General features: G+C 41.1%; 1 protein-coding gene across 5 annotated transcripts in view; it reads right to left on the bottom strand.

The window, feature by feature from the left end:
- The window catches only part of SOS1 (SOS Ras/Rac guanine nucleotide exchange factor 1), a 43,885-nt gene extending 25,732 nt beyond the window's left edge, over positions 1 to 18,153 (bottom strand). The window contains exons 1-10 of one of the 5 annotated variants that reach the window (XM_085576167.1): positions 18,000 to 18,102; positions 13,596 to 13,672; positions 11,227 to 11,239; positions 9,223 to 9,348; positions 6,919 to 7,050; positions 6,200 to 6,364; positions 4,622 to 4,831; positions 4,028 to 4,171; positions 2,175 to 2,285; positions 1,967 to 2,065 (exon numbers count right to left, since the gene is read on the bottom strand). In XM_085576167.1, coding sequence (XP_085432293.1) covers positions 1,967 to 2,065; positions 2,175 to 2,285; positions 4,028 to 4,171; positions 4,622 to 4,831; positions 6,200 to 6,364; positions 6,919 to 7,050; positions 9,223 to 9,348; positions 11,227 to 11,239; positions 13,596 to 13,672; positions 18,000 to 18,086 — 1,164 coding nt within the window. In that variant the 5' untranslated portion in view covers positions 18,087 to 18,102. Of the gene's footprint in view, positions 1 to 1,966; positions 2,066 to 2,174; positions 2,286 to 4,027; positions 4,172 to 4,621; positions 4,832 to 6,199; positions 6,365 to 6,918; positions 7,051 to 7,586; positions 7,780 to 9,222; positions 9,349 to 11,226; positions 11,240 to 13,595; positions 13,673 to 14,014; positions 17,876 to 17,999 lie in introns of those variants that run through there. The other 4 variants (XM_021538581.4, XM_021538580.3, XM_085576165.1 and 1 more) reach the window with 4 other exon arrangements.
- Between the last annotated feature and the right edge of the window lie 206 nt (positions 18,154 to 18,359).

Below are 18,359 nucleotides of genomic sequence, written 5' to 3' on the forward strand. Positions count from 1 at the left end.
CTTTGCCAACATTTTGTCTCCTCATTACCAGAGGTCCATTTTCATAGCATTTTAAACTTGATTATTCATAGACATGCCTGCAATCACTAACTCAGACCTCTTACCACACAAGAGAATTCAGTATCTTGTATCAGTAGAACTCTCAGGATGATATAATTGCACAAATATACTTCCATAGCAGACAAAAATCAAGCTGGAATCTGTTCAAAGACTCCAGATATAAGGAAGAAAATGTTACTGCTAGCAAAGACTATTTGAGGCAGGGATTCATATTGAATTGCACACTGATGTACTCACTGACAGCTGAAGATGCTGCCACCAGAGATGATATCTCTCTCTTCATGTGCACCTATTACCCATCACTGCCTATTTTGTGTACATGATATGTGTGTGCTGACAGACCACAGTGACAGGTGTCCAACTAAAATGTGACGTGAGCAACATGGTGGGAAGAAACCTGGGAGGTTATTATCAGATACAGAATAAAATCCAGCACAACAATACCAGACTGACAGGGTAGAGGAGTTATGTGTGTTTGTGTGTGTAGAGAATGAATGTGAAAAGAAGAATTTTTCACAAAGCAGAGGTCATGGGTTGCACAAAGACTGATGAACTTTGGAGGGGGTGGTGGGGGGTGTCAGCTTAGACTCCAGCCTGCCCTAGAAAGGGCAAACACGGGCTGCTTCCTGTTCCATAGGCACACATGCTCTCCTTTCCCCCCTAAATCTGCCAGGGGCAAGAAGCAAGGCAGGACGGCTGGGTGTCAGACAACAGTAATCCCTCATGCTTTGTCCATTAGGTAATACAGTGTCATGTTCACATGTAAATATGCAAAACCTTCAGTACTGCATTTTGAGACTGTGTGATAACAGCATGAGCAGAGAAACCTTATGTCTGTGCAGGTCTTTATTGTACAAAATGCAAACAAGCTGTGTCAAACCTCCCTTCCAATGGAGTGCCATGAAAGGAAATGCTTCATATTTTAAAGCTGTCTGAAGTGAGACCAAACCCATGAATGAGACAAACAGGTCAGGCACACATCCCAAAATTTTTCAAAAAGATGTCCTACGTGCCACGTGTACATGTACAGGTAAAGGCGCACATGTAGCTAAATCACGGAGTTAACAACTGTAGACACTTATGTTCAAAGATAAACTACTGTCTTATCCAAAGACAACCAACCAAACATTTAAGGAAACAACAATAGATTTTTTAAAATTGTTTTGGTTTTTCATTTGTTTGATTTTTTTTGTTTTGTTTTACTTCTGGTCCAAATTTTCATAAATGGTTGTTTGGAACAGTGAATACCTTATGAATTTCCATTAAGCTCAAAAGATGATCCTACTGGAACATTTTCCTCAGAATGCTTTATACTCCCTAAAGATCATTATGCAATACTGATAAGTAACTCAGAGAAACATTCGGCAGCTATTATATGCTACTGTTACCCTATCAATGCAAGGTCTAATTACAAATAGCCCAAGTATAAACATTACCCAAGCCTTCCCTTTGAAGGAAAGATACCATTTTACAATCCCATGGGAAGTGCATGGCAAGAACTGAAGCTTTTATTAAAATAAAATCAAGTCTGAAGGGGAATCTTGTTGTTATTTCAAATTTACAAAGTAACAGCTTGAGAAAGCTTGGACATTTCTTGTAACACAGCCATATACCATCATCTCCCAGCACTGTTGAAACAATCATTCCAAGAATATGAGTGTGTAGATCTCTACTGCTTTCTAGATTGATAGACTACTCAGCAGAAATAATTATCAGCTGATATGCAATTAATTATAGCATCCACCTGCAGAGCACACAGCCTGTTTTTCTCTCAACACAGCAGTTTTATTATTCATATTCTAGTAAAATATTTTACACCTAATTGAGCATACAAAGCTCTCACCTAACACTGAGAACCACGAAAAAAAACCAAACCAAACACATCAGATTTACACAACATTCTTACTTTTAGCAGTTCAAAATAATGAAGACAGTGGTAAACAGGGGCGAGGAGGAGCCGGGGTAGAACATACTGAACAGCTTCTTTAAAGCCTTCACCTATTGACTAGAAACAAAATAAGTTTCAGTCTTAAAACAATACATGTACTGAAGCAATAAGACAATGTAATTAACATAGTAATAGCAACAGCATATCTTATTTAAAGGCAAGTTACCTGTAAATAAAATGCTGCTCCTGGCTTTGATAATTGACTTAGAAAATGATCATGAAACCCGGGTCGTAAAATATCTTGTGCATATGATTCATACGGATCAAATGCTAGTTCCTAAAAAGAGATACAGAATAATTTTACAATCATAAAATCCCAGAATGGCTTGGGTTGGAAGGGACCTTAAAGATCTTCTAGTTCCAACCCCCCCTGCCATGGGCAGGCAAGCCATCAGTTTACAAAATTGATTTAACAGCTAAACTTCCACATTTCTTATAGAAAATACTTATCCTGCATAGGAGAGACTTTTCTGCATACTTTTCCCGAAACACTTACAGAAAAGAATCCATACTTTTATATGCACAGACTCATGGATTAAATAAATCTAAAAGAGTTATCTGGAAATCAACTGGTCCAATTCTTTGTTCAAAGCAGTGTCCACCTTGGGGCTAAAGACAGATGCATCATTCAAGCTGGCTGAGAATGTTCAGGGTTTCTCATCCTGTTGAGTTCTAATTCTAAGAACAGAGACACCAAAGCCTCTCTGGGCAGCCTATCCCAATGTTAAATTTTTCTCATTGCAAATATTCCCCTCTCCCCCCAGTATCTAATCAGGATTCATCTTTTCGCCATTTTCATGCTCTCTTATTTATCTCACAGTTCTCAACTGAGAATCTGACCTGGGCATCTTCACACTTTCCCTTCAGGTAACTAAACACAGCAGTAAGATCTCCTGCTTCAGCCTTATCAAGAATCAACAAAACCAGCAGTCTCAACCCTCTTTTCTGTATCATGGGCCTCAACTCTCTAATCATCATGGCAACCTTCACTATCTTGCTTTTCCTGTACCAGAAAGCCCAAAACTAGAACCATACACCAGATTTGGTCTCAAGTTTTACACAGAACTGCCTGCTACACATCCCCTAATGCAACCCAGGAACTAGTTAGCCTTCACATCTGATCTCCAAGGATCTCCCAGCCCTGGCAAGCAGTGCTGCTTCTCAGCTGAGACACTGCATGGGGCTGTTTGCTCCCAGGTGCAGAATTTCATGTTTGCCTTTACTCAACTCTAGAAGGCTCCCATAGGTCCGCTTCTCCAGCCTGTCAAGTCCCACAAACAGCAGCTCTGTCCTGCTGTGTGTTCCCCCACAATTTGGCAGCACCCACCAATCAGATGAAGCAGACCTCCTTCCACAACACCAAGACAGACATTAAACAGTATTAAACCCTGAGGAATGCTGGCAACCATTGGCCTCCAGGTGACCTTTGTGCTGCTGATAACAATCCTTCAAAAGCCTGACAGCTCAGCCAACTGCCCAAGTTCTACAATTTAACCAGCTAGGCTGCACCTCATCCATGCTCTGACAGACTGTGCTGAAGACCCTGCTTAGTTCAGATAAGCGATAATAACTGCTCTTCCCTTTGCCCATGGACACAGCCATCACTCTGAAAGCAGTCAAGCTGGACAGCTACAGTTTGTCCTTTGGAAATCTGTGCTGGCTTTTGCCAGCCACCTTCTAGTCCTTCACATGGCTGGATGTGAGGTCCAGGAAGATTTGCTGATCTTCTCTGAGACTAAGGAGAGGCTGACCACCTTCTAGTTTTACAGGAACCTCCTCATTAGTGTTGTTGAGTTTTTTCACCTCCACTCTCTGAACTTTAAACAGCCACTCCAAAAGCTGAGATTTAGAGACTAAAAAGAAAATAACACTTTAAAAAATGGATAGTCCACTCATCACAGTGGAGTTGGAAGAAGAGATCTGAAACTGAAGAAAGCCAGCTGGAACAGATATCTAGCTGCAAGTATTAAAATATGAATAGCAAAAAACCCACCAAAACCCACAACACCATTCTCTTACCTCTGCCATATCTTCAAAACAGCTGCCTACTAGTGGGTGAGGACTACCTTCATCTGTCATTTCAACAGTGTCCTCTATATGACCCAGTAACTTCACACTAAGTTCATGGATGTCTGATATACGACTAAATATATTTTCTACATCCTGCAACAAGACAAAACAGAAGTCAAATGTGTAAAGCTACTCTGTTCTGATGTGAAAGTCGAGAACTTCCTTAGAAAGAACAAGATTTTACAATCATTTTATAACATACTTTTTCTGTGATTTATGTCAGATCATAAAATGTATTTTAAAAATAATTAATATATAAAAACATATAAAATGTACATTATTGAAACATGGCAAAGAACAGTGAGAGATATTAAAATTGCAGGCCTGTAAGTGAACATAAGTAAATGAGAAGGTTTCTTCCACAGTCCTACAAGTAGAACCTGCAAGTGCTCTTTTACTATTTCCATATCAGAACTCAAGAAAAGTGGTTTTTCTACTGCTGATACATTAAACTCAACAACAGTTAAGTTTGGGAAGTATCCATCTATATTTACAGATATTATAGTAGGTGCCTTTTGTGTTTGTGGTTTGTACAATACTTACATGAGATGAAAACAGTTTGGAGTTGGAGGCATATGGCTCTCTAAAAACTCTGATAATGAGATTCAGTTCCCTTATATATTGCCGTACTTCTGCCATAAATGACTTCACTAGGTCATAATAGGTTTGCTCCCCTGAGGTGGAGGGTTCTTCATCAGATAAAGTTAGTGCACTTAAATCTTCTACATCTTGATGGAACATATCCATCAATACCTAGGCAGCAAAGAGAGGGAAATGAGAACCTCTTTTTGAGATTGACTAGTAAGTTACCAATAAAGAAAACCTATTATTCCCATGAAATCAGACTGATGATCAGTAAGATTTATGTATTATCATTCTGCAATCAGGTGAGTATTACAAAACCAACATCCATTGCTATGAATTTGCAAGTCATTATTTGCATGACAATTTCTGAAGACTCCCAGTCACTTAGACCAATCCAGGCATCTCTCCAAGAACGTGGTCCTAAAATCAATTACAATTTTAAAAGGTGAAGTACACAAAAAAAATTAGCATTTAGCTGTATTCTATTGCTCTGAATCAGCAGTGTGTGTGCATTTTGGCTTTTCACCTTTAGGTTTACCAGGAACTCACACGTGATCATGCTCAGAACCCTGTGATCTACCTAAAATGAACACTGGCCTGTCCACAGAGTGCACATGGCCCAGTTTCTGTCCTTAACTGCTGAACTCTCTTGTTAAAATGAGCCGTTGAGAAAGGGCAGCAGTTTCATAAACCAGTCCTGTTGAAGAACTACACACATAACAGGAACTCTAAACATTCTGACTACCAGAGATCCCAAGTCATACCAAGCAAGGTTTACCACATACAAGCAATCAGTAATTTGAAGTTCTCAACAAAAGTGGATCACTGAACACTTCCTCCAAATGTGGTGTGTGAGCCAGGAGTCATTACAATGACTCTCTAAAAGCAGAAAAACACAGGACAGTTTGCATGAAGCCTGACTTCTGAAGGTCTAAGAACAGAAGGTGATTCAGGCTCCAGAGTCAGTGACTGTACAAAGAACTTGGGTTAAAATGAGAATCCTAACTAATTCTGGGGCATGGGACATTACAGCACCACTACTGTAGGAAATCACATGTAATAATCCAAGTAGTCAAGGAGACCCCACAATTTCTAACTTTCCTTCACCGATATAGTTCTAGCACACTGCTAGGGGATTCCAGGCTGTATTCACCAGGCCCATGTCTCACTACCAAGGAAAATTGGGCTGAGATGCTAAGGAGATAGGGGTTTGTTTGACCCATTGAAACACTACTTTTTACATGCAATACAGTCTTAAGTTAGTGCTGCTTCATAGTAATTTTTAAAGTATTCACATGTTGCTGACATTAGGCAGGCATAATCAAGAGAGAGATTTAATAAGCACAATCAAGAGCTTTATAAGCTCAATTAGCTTCCTGGTAGTTTTGTTCCATTACTGGAACTATATTTTATGACACTAATTTCTTCTTGGAAGATAAAATATTCCATGTACTCACTAAGAAAAAGACATCGTCCTCTCAAAGTTACCTACAGATTTAGTTGTTTATTAACTTGACAGACCAGAGTTAGGCTTACCTTATCAGCACACATTGCTACTTTAATATCTTGTTTTGTAATCTCATAATGTCTTATATTTCGCACATAATTCCCAACCAGTTTTAAGATGTCTGCAGAAATATATTCTAATACTGCTACTATGTAAACAGACACTTGGTGGTCAATTTTGTAGCCTAGAACTTCCTAAAAAGGGAAAAAAAAAAAGAAAACAAAAAAGCATCCCACTGTTATTCAATTGATGAAACAGACACTGTAGATGACAACTCAAACCAGTTAATAAGCTTAAGACCCTGCTCAATAAAGATTCACCACATATTCACAGCCTATTTTAGGAATTGAAACAAAGGAATGTGTAGGCCTAGAGAAAAAACTGTGACATTGCAGATGGTGCTCTATTAAATGTGGAAGTGCCAAGACCCAACTAACTGTCCCAAAAACCTCACCTAATCATTTAGGGCTATTTGCACAAGATTCTTGAGTGTTTTGTTAGTCACGGAAAACGAAACACAATCAAACTTATACAATGGGTTCTTGGCCTTGTTCATCAAGGAGAGAATTAAGTGATTTTTAACTCGGAAATAAGTATATTCCATTAACTGGAACACTTAGAACTATGCAACAAACACACATTTTCTTAACTCTTAGTTCACAGTTCAGGCAGCACACACAGACATTACATGAAACAAAGGGGTTGACCTCTAACTGCATTCTGAAAGCAAGATTCCATCACTGCTTACCTTTAACAAGGGATGGATTTTTTCTACTGGAAGAGATAATGGATTCCTTCGTTTCCTCTTCTCAATAGCAGACTGGGCATCAGCTATTGCCCACTTATCAATAGGATGGGGGAAACTTTTTTGAACACGATCCTTAAGACAAGAAAACATGACCAAGGAGTAAACGCACCATCTGAATGATCTCAGCAATGTAACTGTGTTATCAAACTGCTTTCTATTATTTAACAAAGAAATGGTTACTAATATTTGTATTTCAACTATAAAGGCTTATACAAGATGTGTAAATGTTATCATCTTGGTACATGCTGCTCACTACATTCGTAAGGCTGTTTCAGGGTATCGTTATCAGAGAATTATCTACTGCTCAAAACTTAAGAATTAAGCTGCAACTGAAGACAAAGTTTGCTCCCCTTGTGTCCATGCCTGGTAACAACATGACTACATACCCCACACTTTATTCCCTGCACAGGATGGTTGGTCACTGAATGAAATGATAACAAGCTTTCTGTTTTGCCTTTACTGATCAGCACATGGTCCACTCTGAACACACGCAAACTGCTCTGATGATGACAATGAACGTAACAGGAGAAGAAAATGTCCAACAGCACCCACATATTCTAAACCAGTTTCAGGCTACAGGTGGGCCAGATATGGCCCAGTTTATTTACTCCTTCCAGCAGTGCCTGAGGACATCTGCACACTCCCATGCATTAAACAACTCTCCAGCTAGAACTCACAAATAGGTCTCTGGACATTCATTTTTGTAGCCCTAGTATCCACAGATGCCAGAAATTTATTTTCTTACATAATTTCACATTTTATTTTTTCAGACCACAGTCCCCACTGACTGTTTCAGTTGAGAGTGCTCACATATGTAAACATGGTTCCTGTTTGAGTAACCATGAAATGAGGAAGACAAAGTTAATGACCACTTACAGAGGGCTGGCACCAGAAAAAGTACACAAACACAAACTTTCTAACAAAAAAATAGTGACAGAATACTATTCTATAGAGGCAATACACAATTTTTTGAAGTGTAGGCTTTTTTTTCCCCTCATAACACTTTTGCAAAAGGAAAGCAGAGGTCCTACCAAAAAAAGTCTGATTCTGGTCTAATACCAATTCACACTTCTAGTCTGCTGACTGAACAATGAAGGTGTCCCAGAGGAAAAAGGAATGTGTTCAACCATATAATTAAAAACAGCATCATTGTGCATGAACACCAAGGGGGTAAATGGCGGTTGCTTGATCATCTCTGCTTTTTGCATTTCTCCTGCCTTCACAACCATAAGACTCAAAATACAACACTTTGTGTCCAGGTTTTTGTCAGTGTTTAAAACAGCACTAAACCACTTTCCCCAAAGCTCTTGTCTCTTGAGCTGCCAGACCAGAATGATGTTGCAAAACAGGTCAGCATTAAAGTGGACACTGGAACACCACTGGAGGTGTCGGTGCTCAAAAGGGAAGAGGAAGGATGAAATTCATCAATCTTGAGCTCTAAGACAGCCACCTTTTTAAAGTTTTTTTGTCAGCAAGGTTTTATTTGCCAGTAGTCCACTTTCTCCAGAACGTGAGGAAGTCACTTGGACAGGCCCTGGCATCAAGCACTGGAAACCAACAGGCACACAGACTCTGTAGCCTGGCACCAAAATCTTTAAATCATGATAAGCACCAAGTGTTACCAAGGTATTCATGGCCCTACATATCTAAGTGATACAGCTTCACTAACTTGTTCCTCAGATGGAAAAACTCTTCAGCTCAATGTCTCTTCTTAAACATTAAGCTGCTCTGTTGAGCAGCAGAGGTTGTAGATCTTTGAAGGGGCAACTGTAAGAGATGAGGTCTCTCTACAGAGGAAAGAAGTGCTCCTAAACGCTTTCTAAAGAAGTGACTGACTGTTTTTGTTTTAATTTCTGGGACAGCAGGGGATATATCAACCTAAATTACCATGCTGATAAAGCAGCACAGAGCCTCAGACTAAGCAGTTGTAGTTTGCATACAATATCAGTGGGAAAAAAAGGTCTTTTGAAAGGAGCCAGTAAGCTTAATATGCAAAACTTACACTCACCATCTATTGAAAAGTACTACAGTTCACAGATAATTTTGCTGTGCATGGAACAACAAATTCAATTAATAGGAAAAGGAGCTATTAGGGAACTCAGTAAGCTTTATGCAGAAGGCTGTGCTACATAAAGATACATAATTACTGCTTTCCTTTTCTCATTGTGCAATGGTTAATATAGTAGCTTTCATGTAATAGTTCAAATTGTTTGCAATAACATTTGTAGTAAGTGTTCTCTATACCTCTACATCCAGAAAACTTCTTGGTTGAGCTTGACACAACATATTTAACAACTGAAGAATTAACTCCTCCACATACTGCAATGCATCTTCAGTAGAGGAAAGCTTAGGATGGACTTGCACCTGAACCTAAAAGAAAGAAGAATTCAAGATTTGACTTTTATTCTTCCCCAAACCACATGCTTTACTTGCAGAAAAAAAGATGACAAAACCCAAGCCAAACAGCCTAGAAAAATATAATAATGTAGCTCTGTTAAGGTCCATCAGGCAAACATGAGTGAAAGCCTCGCACCTTACAGAACTATAAATCTCAAATGCTTTATGTACTCAAATCATTATAAATTATATTTAATGTAAAGAAAATGTTTAATTAATAACTGTGCTTAGCAGTGCAATTGGGAAAACTTTTAAAGCCCTTGCATATACTTATCTCTCTCCACTAACTCTTTAACCACTGTTTCTGCAAGAGGCTTCAGCAGTGAGGGTTTTCTCCCTTTGACGCAATCCATAACAATGAAATACAGAATATTTTTCACAGAGCACACTACAGGAACAATGATTTCAGTAGCATTTATTATTTCAAATTATTGAATCCATGCTGAGTTAGTACGCATAAGATTCGCTTAGAAGTTTGTTTCTGTAGTGTTTTTTAAAAAATATGTCAGCCTCTACAGCAGGAAAAAAAAAAACAAAACACTTCAAATAAGGCCACAGTGTTGTCCTGGCATTAAGTGGCAGCTGAGAGATTTTGAAAATTTGGTCCCATTATGTTTACCTGTATGTCATAAGTGTGTCTAATTTCTTGCTGGAGCAAATTCAACAAAGAACAATCCCCCTTACTCATTCAATTTTCTTTCCAGACAGTCATGTAACTTCTGAAACCTGAAGTATACTTTTCCTTTGCACTTCTGTTGCTCACAAATTAGCACAGTTTTAACCACCCTAAATTTCAGGTACAAAAAGCTCAGTGCTTCAGAATATAAACAAACAGTTTAATCTCAGTTCTACACCGATGTCAAATACTGTGCCAGAGCAAGCTCACTGCTGACTTTCGCAATGCATCTGTCAAGCCCCAGTTTCATCATTTTACTGTTCCCCTGCACAAAACCCAAAATGCCTTCAGTTCTCTCAATCATTAACACGAGAGCTTAACAACTCTGAAGCAAAACCCAACAATCTGCCTCATCCAAATGTTAAACCCATGTCTATATTCATATAATGCTGCCATAATTGTTTAATTTCACACCTGAGTCTTAATTCCTGCTTGCAGTTATAGCAAGAACTAAATGTTATGAAGTTCAAACACACAACAGCATCAAACAGAAATCCACCTGCCTGCAAAGGCACTCATTAGCCTGGAAGCTTCATGTCTGGGCATAGTCCTGGTGCTCACTTAACTGCTGTTGAGATTCAAATACACTGGATCATGCATTTGGCTTCTTGCAGACTGCACACCCTTATTCAGCAGGTCTCAAAAAACACCTCCAGAAATCACTGCTTTTTAAACGTAAAAGCAGTCTGGGAAAAATAGAACAGAAGAACTTCTCTCCATTTGACTAGCTAACACAACTATTTTGATTATGCCAACAGTTTCACTTTTCCTAAGAACTTCGTTATGCACAGCTAGAGTGTTTGTGGACCTACACAAATAACAGCACACCAGGCAGACCCAAACATTATTTACAAATCAAACACTGACATCTGAAATACTGTACCAGCTTGGAACATCTTAACACCAGAAATTACAGACTTGCCAAAGTGATCTCTTAAAGAGCAGAGCTGATCTGAGCTGTCTGGAAGATGCTGCCTTTAATGTGCGCTTCTTTTAAAGCAGAACTGAACAGATTTGTATTACAGTGTCCCTGTATTATACTCCAGCACTCTGTACTTCAATAAGTGTTAAATTACCAAGCAAATTCAACAAAAATACAGAGCATGATGAACTGGAGTGATGAAGAGCAGCTCTATTTTCTCCTTTTCGTAGAAAACAGACCAGGCTTTAATCACCTCATTACAACTCCTTTGGTCTGTAACACACAGCCTATAAGAATAAGAACAAACAAACAAAAATACCACATCAGGCCATAACCTGAAACATTATCCACAGTCAGCCAAAACAGAGTCAACAATGATAACCTACTCTGAGTTCAGGAGATAAAAGTTTCATTTTCCCTAAGCATTTCTGTCTGGGGACAATGACAACATCCTTCTCAAACGCTACTGCCCAGCTCCACTTTAACAGAACATCCACCTTGGCAGAAGAAAACATCATGAGTTGCCACTGGCTTGCCAGCACTGCTTATCTATATTAAGTAGAAGGTAAATAACCTTCATTGCTACGTGACACTTAGTATCAGTTAGGGTTCAAAGTCATACAAGCAAACAAAAGAAAACAACCAGACTAACAAGGAAAAGTACAGCATGGTTTGGTGCGCAAGTTATCACAGAAATGTGTAATTTCAGTATCTGCACTACCACAGTACCCAAAGGCTCAGACTGAGAATGACAGTGTTATTTGAGTGTACTTGGTGCAAATCCCAAGTCCATTTTCTAAGACATGATGCAAGACTGGGTAAGATGAAAGATTTAGTAGAAGACAAGAAATGGGAACATCTGTTAGCATAAACCATCACATGATTAGTATAAAGAAAAGAGAAGATCGAACTACCAGGGGCTTTCCATCTTTCTCATAAAGTCATCTCAGATTTTAAATTAAAAAGCCTGGGCCACCCCGCCTTATCACCCTTGAAAAGGAGTATGGCTTGAATCCCACCAAATCCTTCAATCCCACTTAGGAAAACACATGATAAAAACAGACTAACAACTTCTGAAGTGTGATGTTTAGATCAGATTCTTATCTAAACACTTAACCTCTCCCTTAAATAATGACAGAACCATTCCCTTCCCTCCTACACACACAATAAAATGTCTATCTTATGATAAAGGAAATTACTAAAAAAGCAGTTTAGAAACTTTTCAAAGAAGCTTCAAATCTTCAAAATACCCCATAAATTCCAAAGGGCAAATATAACCTACATCAGCTACTAATCCCTGCCACCATGGCTGTCTTCACCCAACTCGTGTATTCACTTTTTTGAATAGCCAATCTTCTTAATCTTTCCTAATTCTTAGAAGAGAAATAGCCAGAGTTTTCTTTATTTAAATATAAGCAGAGCCAGCATTTCTTGAACAGCTTTTCAGGATCTGCTTAAGATCAGCAGAGACAAACAGTGCCTGCTTAAAAAAAAAAAAAAAACAAACAAAACAAAACAACAAAAACAAAACAAAACAAAAAACCACAGAAAAACCCCACAAACTAATTAAAAGAAAATTCTACAATATGAACACTTGGCTTCTTTTCCCCCATCTTTTTTGTCCTCTTCCCTTAAAATCCACAAAAGCAAGGAACTTCTATCAGGAACAGCAAGAGCTTAAAAATTAGGCAGCCATAAATCTAAACTAGCAGAAATAGTCAATGAAATCAACAATAAAGAAGGAAGTGATTAATGTATAATACAAATATAGCTGATCTTTACTTAATAACCTATAGCAGCTTATTTTACATAAATTCTTCTCAAACCATTTTTTTACAAACTCTCCATAATAACTTAGAATATAAACATTCCCACAAGCCTCATGGGGAGCAGTAGGAACTTTAAACCAAACCCTGAGAAATGTTTCATTTAAAGTACTCCAGATCTAACTGCTTCGGGTTAGACAAGAGGCTTGGTCCCCCAACAGGTCCAACACAACAACTCCAAGCTTGATCACAAGATGACCCAAACCCCAGTCTAGAGTGACATTCAACAGTTTGTTCTGCACTAGAAAGAGGTGTTTGATAATAGAAAAGGAATGAAGACACAGTGAATTTAACAATCGGAGTGATACATCCTCAGCAACAGTTTTCAGTTACCTCTTCCTCAGTGACCATGAGAAAAAGCCCAACAGGTTGCTTGTAAGCTGAAAATTTTCAATTCAAGATGAAAAACCTGTCTCCAAAAGACTTCTTAAAGCAACTTCACATAGCTTACATGAACACCAGCTTTATGCTCCGAAATCATCATTAACAATCACCACAATCAGGCTCACAGGTGTTCTGTTAAGTACAGAACACACCAGGCAAATCCTGCAGCTTCAGAGAACAATACCGGACCTGAGTCCATCAGGAGCAGCAGAAGCTCCAGCAGCTTCAGAAAATGGCATAACAAAAGAAAACACTTCTAAAGGAATTCTAAAAGAAATAATTCTAAAGCTATGTAACAAACTGAAATAAAAATGAAGCATCAACTGCAGGTAATCATTTCATAACTGGGCAAGACTATCCCTGTACTGCAAGAAATCATATCATGAACCAAAAACCAACTCCTGTGAAGAACAACTGTATTTCACTGCTGAGCATGGGCTGTGCTGTCAGTCTGCCCTGGTGACAGCTGAAGGGCTTGTAAAAAAGGGTCTAAAGGGAAAAAAGCATTGTATTTACCACATCATACTAATCATGGAAGGAGTTCTATAATGAGATAACATGCCAAGCCACCCTCCAAAGCATTATCAGAGAAGGTAACACTTTAATGACTGCAAGTAGTTCTAAACTGGAATTTTTCTAAACCTTTGGATATGGATTATTAGTAGAAATAATCCATCACAGAAACAAACTTGGCAACAGAGGAGATCATTCTGGCAAGAATTTTCTTCAATTCAGCACCTTTGAAAGTCTTCACTAATGCTGTAACTCTCATTTTTACTCAACACATGCTTTATTTTCCCTCAATGACTAAAAAACCACTAACAAGCTTACCACTAAACACTCCAGGACAAAGTACTTTATGTACATCTTGCATGGATGAGTGTTCTTATACAGTCAGCACTCCTTAAAAAGCTTTTTCTTCTATTCTTGTAAATCTCTGCTGATATTTGGTAACCCTGACCATGTTTTGTTACCTTGATCAATTAAAAATACAGGAAATTAAGTCAAATAGAAATGTCTAGGGTGCACTCTTCAGCAGCAATTCACCAAGGATGCAGGACTTGGATTGTTGCTAACGTTTCTGCTGATGTCTCAAATGGGCAGCAGTATTACACTGCTCCACCGAGCAGGTGAAAAAAGTCATGCAGTGAAGACTTCAGCTGTAGGAGGTTCTTAGTTTCATCCTCCACAGCCATCAGAAGAACAGACGACACAAAGTGACCAGAAATTAAGAAAGTTCAACATCTTGTGTGAAGCAATGCTAAGAGTAAGGACTGCCATTCTGAGTAGCATGTGGCAACTGGTTTGTCACTAATTTCAAGAGCCAGGTAATTAAAAATCAGGTAGAAATATCTTTGTTAACAGCAGCTTCCTGAGAACTCTGTAGTGACTGAAGCAGCTTTTCCCATGTCTTTTGCTCCACGAGAGGTCCAGATGACACATGGAGTCCCTGGAAGCATGCTGTCAGGAACAGTTTCCTTAACTGAGGAAGCAAATCCCTTCAGCTGCCAAGCCACACCAGTCCAATCATTCTGACCACAACAAATTCCAGCAGTACCCCTGGTCAATTGCTCAACTGATTCAAAACAACTTGAGGTATGCAAGGAGCAGAACATTCTTTTGTTTTTCTCCATCATCAAATGGCTTAAGGTATCCATCAGTAACGATGACAAGCTTCCTACTGCAAAACCAATGGACCAGGGAACAAGTGCATCATACATGTGCAGAGAAATTCTGACTGCATGAACAACTTACACCCACAGGATGAAGCCATAAGGAATGATGTTCAAGAAAAACTATTCAGAATAAAGTGTGTAAATTCACTAGCAGAGGACACCAGTGCTGGAAGAGGCATCACATGGCAGGTGTCACTCCTTTGTTTTCCAATGCGGGCTGCATTAAAAGCTGTGTATCTCTGTCTCCAGGTACCCGAGACCTCTGGTGTTTCAAATGTCTTGGATCCTTCATCTTCAGCATCTCACCTTCTTTCCATCCTTGCAACTACAATTTCAGTCACCTGTTGTTATTCCTTCTTCCTTCCTTCCTTTTCTTGTACCTCATCACCATGATTATTGCCTTTCGCCTGCAAACAAAGATCCCTGCAACACTCCTCTTTTGCAGCTTCAAAATAACTGTGTCCAGGCAGAGAAGAATCTCAGCTGACATAATTTTCTTCCTAATTGAGTGCACTGGAGTCTATCTTGACAGCATCTGAAGAAGAATCAGAAGACAAGGGATTACATTATGATCTCAGTGGTACAAGAACTGCGCTTTGCAAATGCAGCTGTTCAAAGCAAATGCAGCTCTACTGCTAAGGTTCATGTCTAATGAAACACAAGGCATGGTCTCCTCTAAGAATTGCCTGATGTGGGAAGAGATTTATTCTTACTCTATGTTCTTGGGTTTGCTGCTTGATTAAAAATAGAATCAAAATAATCCACTGGGAAAAAGAAAGCTATCTGCAATGATTCAACAACACCCATTTTTTAAGAAAGCGGTCCCAAGGCTGTAGTTTGAGCACTGCATTAGAAGCCAACTCACAGTTACAAAAGGGCAATGGCATTTTAATGATTCAGTCCACGTGTGGCAGCTTTCCCTGAAAGCTGCAAACACTCCATCCTGGAATATGTGCTCTTACAATGTTAACTTAAATGCCACTTTCCTCAATGGACCTATTAATTCAACACAGGTCTCCACAAACTGTTAAGTCTAATTTCCAGCTGTGCAGGAAATAATCACAATTGTCCCTCTACAACCACCTGGTTTCAGGTAGAGTTCAGCTCCTGTCACTACCTAAGAATGAGTGTCAGCATCTGGTCAGCTAAGGGAGAATTGAAGGAAACGTTCTCCTCTAGCAACAGTGGGACATATGTGAGCTTCCAAAAATACGACTCCTACTGAGACAGCAATGCTCTGGCAATTCAGCAAAGTCACCAGGACAGTCCTGCTCTTTGACCCCATTGGGAAATGCTGCCACCCTCTCCACTTCACCCACGTGCTGGCCTGCAGGTGCAGCTCAGGGCTTTGGTGAGCTACCCCAGGGATCAGTGACTGCAACGCTGCAGTGTTGCACCCGCCTTGTGAACCGCGGCAGACAACTGAACCCCTCACGACAAACTCATGCCACCCGTGACAGGTTCACTACTTCAGAGGCCTTTATCAGGGCAAAACACCCTACTCAAAACTATCTGTACCTCTCTCACGTTAGGAAAATACACAATATGGTTTGTCCATTAATGAAAAAGACAACAAGATAATAATTTAAAATTTTCATCTGCCGTTTAGTTTTGCTGTAACTCAAGTATCTGGCTCTTCAGTAAAGCTGGTGACAATCAAGACAGATTCTTTATTTCCATCTTCACAAAAACAGCAATAGTAAGCAGCAACAGTCTGAGAGAAGGTAAGAAGCTGGCAATCTCATGAAAAGCTGAAGTCAAAAGAGCAAACACCTGCCAGACAATTACAAGTTTCAGTGTGAAGCCTTCAGAACTAACTCCACCTGCCTCCTGTCACCCCTCTAGACACAAAGAGAAACAGAGCAGACAAAACCAATACAACTCTACCTTGTAGGGCCAGCCTGTCATCCTTGGTAGCTTGTCCTCGTTGGCCTTCTCCTCAGATTCCAAAATTCCTTTTCCCACTGCAGAATTCATCCAACGCCTTCAAGAATCATCTTTAAAGCAGGGTGACTTCATGAATGGCTTGTCCGCTAGGAAGAAATCTGGCACTTCAGATGTCACAAGTTATCCCAAAGTTTTAATGTTTGCTTGCTTTGAATCCTCGCTCTGTGTACTCCAGTTGTCAGCACTGAGACTCCTTTCAAATCTGACAAACATTTGTTGCGCCATGGAATAAACCATCCTCCAAAGGAACAAGCTCTCTGTGGCTGGGACGTTGGGTAGCTCCAGTTTCAAGCAGGCTTCATTCAGCTGGATGGGTGTCCAAGTGCTCACAAGCACCATAAGTGAGCCGTGTTAGTGCTGAAGTTTCAAGGAAGTAACTATCCAGGGATAAGACATTAACAGGACGCGCTACAGATGAGACAAGTAAAAAGACTTCCCAGAACTGGGCAAAGCCACACAATGCTGCAGACCTCAAAGAGCATGCCCAGAGAAGAGAGGCAGTACATTGCAAGGGGGAATTAGGAAGAAATACTGCACAGTAGAGCTGCAGCACCCGAGAACCTCTCAACCAGCCCAAGGAAGGAGCCTTTCAGGCAAAAGTTGCAGTGAATCGCTGTTAACTAGACAGTAACTCAGAAAGTATTGCCGTGCAGGACTAAACCACGTGAAGTTCTGCAATCTGAAGCCAGTTCAAATAACAGTGTCAGAAAATTTGTTTCTTAAGCCTTGCACTTTCTGGGTTCAGGATGGAAGAGGAGGCCTGACCATTTTTCCTCTCTTCCGAATAAATTCTTTCCATGCCATAGGCACAAGCCTCACCGTCCTGAGGGAGCAAGACTCGCTCGTTTGTCCTGATTAAGCCTTCTCAGCAAAAAGGCATTTAAACTACGAGAAGGTTAACTAAAAGCCATTAGGCACGAACACTAATTAACGAAAATTCTCTCAGGAGCTGCTCATAAAAATCCCCCCGTCACACGGTGTTTATTTACAGGGCTCGGTCTGTCAGAGCATCGCCCCGGCGCGGAGGGGCCCGGCAGCACCGCGGCAGCCGCCTGCGCCGCGGGACGGCGCGGACCGAGCCCCGTTAGCCCGGAGCCGCTCCCGGAGCGCGGGGAGCGGCCCCGCGGCGCGCCCGGCGCCCAGCCCGATCCCCGGCCGGGCCCCCGGGGCGCGGGCACCCGGCGGCCCCTCACCTTCTTGAGGGCGGGCACCAGCAGCCCCCGCCACTTAGGCGCGTTCTCCTCGCTGAAGAACTCGTAGAGCAGCGGCTGCGCCTGCATGGTGCCGCCGGGGCGGGCCGGGAGCCGCGCGGGAGGCCCGGCGGCGCTCAGCGGGGCCCGCGGCGCTCCCCCGCCGCCGGCGGGGGCGGCAGGCCCGCAGCGGCGGGGGGGGGCGGCGGCTGCCGCATTCCCCGCCCCGGCCGGCGGGGGCGGCGGGGGGAGGCGCGCGGCGCGGCGGGGGTCGCGCGCGGGCCGCGAGGGGCGGGGTCGGAGCGCGAGCGCCGCCGCCTCCCCGGTCCCGTCCTCGCCCGCTCCGTCGGCGGCCGCGGCGCA

This window comes from Lonchura striata, chromosome 3 (assembly GCF_050655825.1).
Source record: "Lonchura striata isolate lonStrDom1 chromosome 3, ASM5065582v1, whole genome shotgun sequence".
NCBI lineage: Eukaryota > Metazoa > Chordata > Aves > Passeriformes > Estrildidae > Lonchura > Lonchura striata.